This window comes from Fomitiporia mediterranea (genome assembly GCF_000271605.1).
Source record: "Fomitiporia mediterranea MF3/22 unplaced genomic scaffold FOMMEscaffold_13, whole genome shotgun sequence".
Taxonomy (NCBI): Eukaryota; Fungi; Basidiomycota; class Agaricomycetes; order Hymenochaetales; family Hymenochaetaceae; genus Fomitiporia; species Fomitiporia mediterranea.
Genome location: NW_006760398.1, coordinates 214,936 through 224,091, shown reverse-complemented (window position 1 = coordinate 224,091; position 9,156 = coordinate 214,936). Strand labels below are relative to the sequence as shown.

General features: G+C 38.0%; 1 protein-coding gene across 1 annotated transcript; it reads left to right on the top strand.

Annotated features, from left to right (window-relative positions):
* The first annotated feature begins 4,939 nt into the window (after positions 1-4,939).
* Positions 4,940-6,082, top strand: FOMMEDRAFT_23024 (uncharacterized protein). Its single transcript, XM_007270287.1, has 2 exons — positions 4,940-5,261; positions 5,308-6,082. The coding sequence occupies exons 1-2, from the start codon at positions 5,070-5,072 to the stop codon at positions 5,968-5,970; spliced, it is 855 nt and encodes a 284-aa protein (XP_007270349.1). The 5' UTR covers positions 4,940-5,069; the 3' UTR covers positions 5,971-6,082.
* The last annotated feature ends 3,074 nt before the right edge of the window (positions 6,083-9,156 follow it).

Sequence of the window (9,156 nt, the reverse complement as noted above, 5' to 3'; positions counted from 1 at the left end):
GCTCTTAGATCTAGAGACAGTATAAGGAGTTCAGAAAGAGACTCCTCCTTAGGGAAGAGGCATTGTACAGTATAGAGGTGCTTATAGTAGTAGATGAGGGGGAATTCAGAGTAACTGTATAAAAATGTGTTAAGATCAACTTTGTAGAATGTATTAGACTTAAATGAAGACTGTACTAAGAAAATATGTGCCTTAATACACTAAATAAATATAAAATTAGATAGATTTGAATTTAATAACATGAAACTTACTTTAATATGTTTACTTTTGATTAATAAAGCTTGTTTAGTAATATCCTAATACTTTTACTCTTTAAGATTATCTCTTTTGAGTCTGAGTTCTTGACAAGTATGCTTGGATTTGTAGTAAGGGATTATGACTTCTGTCAGTGTGTATATTAGAGAGTCTAGCCTTCAATTTCACTTTCCCTCAAGGTGATTCACTTTTAATACATGATAATAACTGAAAATCTATAAGAAGGCATTTAATATAATAGAATAATACACTTACACTTTAAGTAATATATTAGTGTCTAACAACTCAATTATACTCCTTTCCTACTAATATACTATAGACTATAACTTAATATTATTCATCCAATATGTCTTAAGGTACTAAATAACAGATAGAGGTACTATGTTCTGAATATGTTGTTAGGCAGAATCAAAATCAGTCTTGTTACAAATTCTAAGCTATATTTTAAGTGCCTCCTAAAGCTTTAGGAATGCCTGAATATTAAAGTACTACTACTATACATGTAAAACATGCTACCAGCAAAGTAAAAGCTCTGTTTCTAGTACAGGAAACAAAGCTCTTATAGTACTTATCTGAGTAAGATCCTTGTCTGTTATAAAGAATGTAAGGGTAATGTCTGGATTTGCCTCTTAAAACTTGGACAAGAAAAAAGAGTATATAGACTCAGTATCTTCTAATATAAAACACTAAGCTACAGGAATACCTGTGTTTAAGATTAGTATAATAAAACAAAAGGTACTATATAGACTCACTATAACCCTATTAATTACAAACTAAGATAGTGTACAGAATCAAATTCAAATACTGAGTAATATTGTAAGTTCTATTAATAAAAAGCATATTAGAACTATATAGACTGGCAGCTGTACATTGTCAGAGTGTCTGTATTATTAGACAGAAAGTATCTTTTGAAATACACAATTCTAATAGTAGAGTATTAGCTACAGACTTAAAACCAAGTATTAAATTACTGTCTCTTAGCTGTGTAACCTAAAAGCTTAAAAATATTCTATTATCTAGGTGCAAATGAATATAAAATGTATCAAGCTCCTTCTTAATGTATAAGATGTCTCTTATAGACACTAGATGGTCTCTTTTAACAGATTCAATGTTGACATTGTCTGCTAAACCATTAAAAACACTATCTTAAAGCTAGTACAACTAGGTAACAGAAAATAACATTAGTATAACAAGATGTAGAGACAATATTGTACATTTGATGAGTTATTAATGTGAGAAGAAAATATCAAGCAACCCATTGATTCAAACATTATTAGTACATGTCCAACCAAGATAGTCAGGTAAGGTGGCTAATAATCCATCAATAGTGTAAAAATATATATAAGAGAAGCAAATCTGGGTATACACAGAAGTAAATTAAAGGACTAGATGTACAATCTCTAAGCTGTAACAGCTTGTAAATACAAGCCCAAGTGGCTCCTGACAGCCTGGTGTATTTCAGGTTGTCCTTTCTGATAGGATGTGAATGCTTAGGAATATACATTCCTAAAACAATAGTAGAATCAAAATATAATTTGATATCAACTTTACACTTACATTCTATCCTCTTAGACTCAACTGCACACTTCTGTTCCTCTTTCTTCTTATACCTTCTATCCCCCCCAGTACTATTCCTACTACAAACATACTTGATACACTCTCAAAACCTTGGATTTTGAGCTACTAATCTGTATTTTTTAGTAACTCTCAGCTTAATACACTTACTCTCTTACTCTGTATTCAGCCAGGCATTGAATTCCTCCTTGGTCTCCTATCTTATATTATAATCCAAATGTTCAAGGTCCTATACAAATGTTTCCTGTAAAGGAAGTAGTGTAGTAGGAGGTTCTAGCTTAGAAGGAGAAGAAACAGAGAAGGAGAAGAAAGTACTGTAAGAGGCTGACTCTAGGTCTTGAGTACTTGTAGCAGGCATTTTCAGTACCTTAAATATGCTAGAGGAGTCTATAGAGATGTTGCACACTCAAATTGCATGAAAGACACACTGGATTGTTTTATTTTGTTTATTTTAGCCACTAATAACTTGTATACAGACCACTCAAAGCTTTACAGACTGTTTAAGGAAGGTATGATTGTTAATCATTATTCTATCAATCTAATCAAAATACTATCTATTACATGATCAGGGTCTATCTATTACATGATCAGGGTCTATCTATTACATGATCAGGGTTGTCCCTTATTGGGCTGTGGGAGTCAGGGCCTGGATGCAAAAAGTCAAGAGTCATTAATGCCTTGTCTCTCTTCTCCTGCTTAGAGTACAAGTGGAAACTAGCCAGCTTCCCACAGTAAGGATTACCACAGAGGTTTCCCACAAGGTAAACCTCACTACCACAAGGGTTGTCAGAGATTCCTGCATTGCCAACATGTATTAGTAATACAAATTATTATGTAAAATCTTTGTTCTTGAAACATTCTTAATATATTTTTGTCCTTTCTCGTATAAATATTTGATGACTAAGCATATTATTAAGCGATATCCTCGCAAGGTTTACCATGCCTCCAGAGGGCCCAGCAAAATGACCTGTGGGAAACTAGTTTCCTCAGGGCTCTCGGGAGTTTCCACTCGTACTCTACTCCTGCTTCCATTCATCTGACTTTGTCATCAACATTCGTCGACAGGTGCATTAATTTTACTTCATTTATGACAAGCTCTTCACCATTTAGAAGATCAGGAATAGGTATCTACGTTAATTTGCGAAAGTGAAAATACTCTAATCCCACCCAACAAACTTAATCAAGGAGACAACGCTTCGAAAATCGAGCAGCCACTAAAGGTTCTTCGTGATTGATATCAGTGGTCTCCGTTTGATGCATTTCCGTATCAGATGATAACGTGCTCTGTCAACCTGAAGGACGACTGCAGCTCTCACACACCACTGATATTATGAACGACCTTTTAACTACCTGAGTGTTTTATTCCTTTCCTACAATAACGAAAACCAACACCTACAAACCAATGTTACTGTATGCCAAATAATGATCAGGATGGCTCGGTCAACCAAAGCGAACAACTGCGACTTTGTTATGCCTTACTTCATAGTAACCCCCAACAATGTAAAGAGGCAAAAGACCAAAGATGTTGCACCATGCATCTCATCTGTCCTATTCTTAAGTGTTCTGTATCAAATGACATGTTTTATCGCTTCTAGGTCGTCATCATTTAATGATCATCATTAGCCCAAGCTTGAGGAGCTAGCTACTGTTATAAGTAAATTCTGGCGGCGGCGACGACTTTGATCATCATCCCACGAAAGTTCCCTTCGAATGATTCAAACTCCCCATGTGAGCAAGAATGTGGCGGATACCTTTCAGAAGTTGTTAACTACACGATATTTCTCGAGTAAGTACGCGTAGCGTGTAGAGCTGATGGGTTCCCTGGAGATAGAAAGCATTGTGCCCGGTTTGCGGAGTTTCGCATACGTTCGGAGTAACTGGTATTATTAGTAGCAAAATATGAGGGTATATGCTGCAGGCAGGCGCAATGGTAACCAACGAAACCAAGAAAATGTATGTAAGTCCTCGTAATGTAGCAGCTCACGTGATGCAGTCTGAGACATATCTGATCAAGCTGTTGTTTGTTATTGTTTGTATGAATGTGAGTTTCCTGCCAGCCATGTCTCAACTACTACCGACCAGGCCCATATCGAAAATGATAAATCCTGGGACGAGTGAACGGTGCGTTTCACTTATATCATTACCATGGAAAGGCATATACAATTTAACCTTCCAAGGCCACAGCGCGATTCGTGAGTCACCGTTCACCATATTCGCTGTTACGTTCACTAAACCCTTACGATATCAAGTGCAATCGAAGGGTGTGTATCTTATACTTGTTTATTCCCTTTCCTGTTTCTAATATACCCACAGAGAGGAACCCATGAATACGGCTGGTGATACTCTCGCAAGAGCGACAGGCTCCTCTCGGGACAACCAGCAAGCACAAGGGCCGCCGAATGAAGACTCTGCGAGTACAAGGTACGATCAATATACTTTCTGCTTTGTCAGATTACTTATTTACCAATGGATTCCAGAGCATCGACCCTTCCCGCCTTAAAGTAAGCTTATTCCCGTTTGCCTTTCAGAGGTCTGAGTACTGCAACCAGATTGTGTGATTCGAATGAACGATGGGACGCTTGGGCAATGCGCCATAAACTAGAATTTGCTCCTGGAATATGGGAGAATGACGAATTCGACAATTTCATTGCCTCGTTCGAATATCCGAGGTGCATCAAAAGCAAGGATGTAGGTCGTACATTCTGTGTCATACTCAACTCGCAGTCTGATGGTTCCCCTAGACGATTCGAATAATTAAGAAGCTTCTATCCGGAGATCCAAAAGCGGAAGAGGCTATTCAAGGTTTCAAAGAATGGCGCAAGGGCATTGATCGTTGGAGTGCCCGATTTATTGGTCGTGACGAATATGGGTTTGTAGATGCGGTGAACTCTCTTGTCACTTTTTGGAGAACATTCTCTTTCCATGCGGACAAGAAGGGAAATGAGGCTTCAATTCGCTGGGCCGTCGATGGGCTGGTTATTCATGCGTTTCAACTTCGGCCTGGAGCGAATCAGGCGTGGAGGTATTTCTATACATTGAATTTTTTTTGCATTGCGACTTCTTCAATTCCTAGGTCCGAAATCGAACTAGTCCTACCCGACGTGCCAAATACTGTTCGAGCAGACGCCATAACGACTTACACCCTGCCACTGAAATGGAATGAGTCCTTTTTTTCGGCCCGTCACGACAAACACGTGTTCTCCGGGACATGGTCTCCAGATTCAATACGCAACCCAAAGATGTTTGTTACCTCCGTCTTCGAGTGGAAATTAGAGAAACTCGAGGTTGTGAAACGCCAGGAGCAGCTTACCATGTACTCCAGTCAGCTACACCGTAGAGCGTTGTGCCTAAAAGATGGGCCTGTATTTGGTGCCACATTAAACCAAGATGAACTTGTGCTCTACGTTTCTAACTGGGAGGAAGATGCAGTGGTAAGTGGATCGTATCCTTCTTCATATCGAGTCTGATTCCGGTCAGGTTGTGCGCCGCGTGCTTAGGCCATATGATCTCCGATATTTGTCCCATTTTATCGAAAGCTACTTCATGCTAAGTAGAATTGCGGAATTCCAATCTTCTTGGATCCAGGCCGAAATGAAGAGGTGGGATGAAGATCCAAAGAGGCAACGGTCCGAATTAGAGGCATCGGCCAAGAAACCTTGGCGACCGCAATCTAAACCCGACCGCAAACGCAAGCATTCCGATGGGAGAGGTCAAGAAGGTCAGCGTGGAGAGGATACAGGTGATGCAGATCTAATAGAAGAAGGGGAGGACATCGGATTTTCAAGGAAGCACGAGATACGAGTTGTGGAAGATCGGGTTAAGAGAGGCGATCCACCTCCCAAGGATGGGTACCCGTTGAGCGATGTACACCTCTATATTTTCGATCGCCATCCGGAGCTTCAGCCATGTTGCCGCGTGCCATCTGTCTCGGATTGGTCGAGAGATACGAGTTCACATTCTCAATATCACAAGGGCGTCGGCTTGGGCTCACTGGGACATACAGTTGTTGAAAATATCAGCACATCTGGTCCGCAGATATTACAAGGGCATGAACGAAGGGGGAAAGTCTCTAATGACGACGTTCGTATTGTCGTAGGTGGCATAGAACCACGGTTGGCAGACGGGAATGGTCGGCCATGATCTCCGATATGACCCTTTGATGCATTTCAACACGAAGGAGGTAAACCGACACAATTCCGAATATGTGACACCCCTTGCTTGTTTGTTTGTGATGAGTACTGTTAACTGTAGTGTAACTTTGTTCCTTGTATATCTAATTCCGTACAAGTTGCCCTGTTTTTTTTATGTTTTTGGAAGATAATGTAGAATTATGACGATTGAATCGCTGACATGCATGTATCAAAGGAACGCATGAACAATAACCTCTCGCCATACGTGAAAGTTGCAAGCACTGGCGAGCACATTGTCCACAGTAGCATCACCCACTTTCCTGCTGTGCTACCCACCTTCTAACAGCTCGGACAGTGTATATTTATCCATAATTCAGTGCTATTTATTAACTGACAGGAAATTTTACGCGGCTAATTTTTCAGTGCATGACTTCGGATTTACAACCGCACCAGCCTTCCTAATCACATTGTTCAGCATTCCTATGTTTGTGGGATTCTCTACCTCTCCTCGCTATTGTCTAGTTCTCAAATCCTAGATTTGCCTTCTGCCCCTCGGAGTCTTCATCTCCGAGTCATCTCACCATTTCTCCTGAAGCCAGGAAGACTGGAATTGGAGATTCAGCAGAGTATGAAGTAGCCCTCAACAAAATGAGCAAAGTCCAGAATATCATATTCACTAATGACACTCTGCATGACCTAAGTAGAATGAGCTTCCTTATAAAAGACAAGAAAGATAAGTGCACCTACTATTGTGTTTCCCTTCCAGTAAGACACATAGAACATAAAGGAGTTGTGATCCAGGTTGGTACAGAATACTGGCCCATCTCTCAAAAAAAGTGCCTTTAGATACAACTGACTTGAATAAATAATAAGTAGAATGTGACACCTTACAACTTGGAGCTTGTGTAATTTCACCTCAAAGAGAAACATTATAATTGACTTTGCATATAGTTCAAATCTGGCAACAATTAGTGATCCACACATACTGTAAATCAGCATAGTTGTAAACATGTGTAAAACTTGAAAAAAAATCTGTACACATGCAGGAACTCACCATATCAAGTATATTTTTGCATTTAAAATTGTCTAAAATACCTGTCTATCTATACAGGCCAAAAATTTTTATGATCTAAAAAATTGAGTCACATATGGGGCAATTTATAGTTTGGTGTAAAAAATTTGGGTCTGTATAAATGCCAGGAATAAATCAATATAGCTCAATAATTATGGACATTTATCTCCTCAAATTTTGAATATCTTCTAAGGGTGACAGTATCTTTCATTTGAAATAATGTGTATATGAATACATTGTACAAATGTAGAGAAACCTTAAATAGTGTAAATTGGTGTATTTATGCACAGAGTACTAGCACTAATGCTTTAAGGAAGACATTTATTATTAGACCTCTTGACAACTGTGTCCCAGTTGTCACAGAAATTTTATGTTACTACATTCTGCTCAAACAGTTTCAGGACTGTTGAGTAGAGCTATCTTAATCTTGGACCTATGTGTTGAAACCAGAATTTACTACAAAGGGAGGTATATTAGTGTATAATAAGTACCTTAGTCAGTACTGGAACAGAGCTGAAATGCTAGGTTGATTATGTTATAGATTGCCTTACAAATTCTTCACCACCTACTGTACAAGCTTGAAATAAGATAGAGCTCTAGCAAGCAACAAGAAAGAATAATCATTCTTCAAAACTATATCTGTTACTGTCCTTAAGCCTTATATTAGTAATCACTCAGTCTGTTGTGCCATGTTTTGAACTTTTGCATGACATTCAAGCTGATACAGAAGCTAGCCAATCATTCAGCATTTTATTCAAAAGGTGCAAATATTAATCTCCTTTGTCTTTATTCTGGATACACTTTGGGAATTTGAGCAGTCCTGTTAGAATGCTTAATTCTTAGGTTATTATACAGGTAATGAGAGTGTAGATCCTAATAATAATATGTATTTAGTTAATAAAGTGTTCCTTTTATATTGTTTGTCTGTCTGTATGTCTTAGTTATCTGAAATATGTTTTTTATCCAATACATGTCTTGTATTGTGTATCCAATACATGTCTTGTATTGTGTATCTAATACATGTATCTAATACATGTATCCATTCTGCTCATATTAGTATTATCAGTTTACTAATACTATATTGTCTGTAAGACATGTTAACAGTCCTCTTCAAACATTTACAAGACCTAGTAAGTCTATAAAGTGTTTGATTTTTGGAACATACAATACTTTAGTCAGAATGTCTACCCTTTAATTGTCTGTTTGAACATACTTTATATTAACAAGTTGTTCCTCAATGTAGCATTTAATAAAATTGCACTGTAAGTCTATATACTTTGTTCTTGTTGAGTACTTTGTTTTGTCTGCTTCTATAGATTTAATTACTACTTGATTATTGTAATAAATATTTGTAAGTGTATCAGAGATCTGTAGTATCTTATCTGCTAGGTATTGTAATACTATAACTTCTTGTATACTGCTTAATAGTACTATTAATTCTGCTTTGTACATAAATAAGGATACTAATTTTTGTCCTTTACTTGACTAAGATATAAGTAATTCTCCTAAGTGTTACAGTTCTCTACTCTTGTACTTTCAGTTCCAAGGGTTCCACACCCTTCCATACTGGAACTTGGGACTTCTGTCCCTCAGGGGCACTGTCTATAGACTATATACATGCTGACTCTTACTACTACCCCTCCTTACTTCATTATTCTATTCCTTTGACTACCCTTTCATTCTTTGTTCATTCTATAGCCTCTTACCCTTTGTCCATCCCTTCATTCTTTGTACCTTTATCTTTGACCTTCCTTTCTTTCATTCTTTGTGGCTTATCATTCTTAGTGGCTCATACTCTCTGAGTACTCTTGTGTAGTGTTAGTGTGTTGAGGTTGCAATGTTTCCTAAATGATAGGAAATATTCTTCTGTAGGTTTGCACACTGCTCACAAGGATACTAAGAGTTAGTCACACTAGTAGGGGTTCAGTGGACTCTGCTCATAGTGTGTAGGTGTTGATACAAGTTGACTGTGTGGTTCATAATGAGCTTCATTGTTCTTAGATTAATGTATTATATACTATCTAATATTGTATGTCTCAGATGTATGTCTCAGAAGACATGTCTCAGCAATAGCATATATTTGTGAGACGTTTGTGTGATTTGAGACATATGACACATTTATCT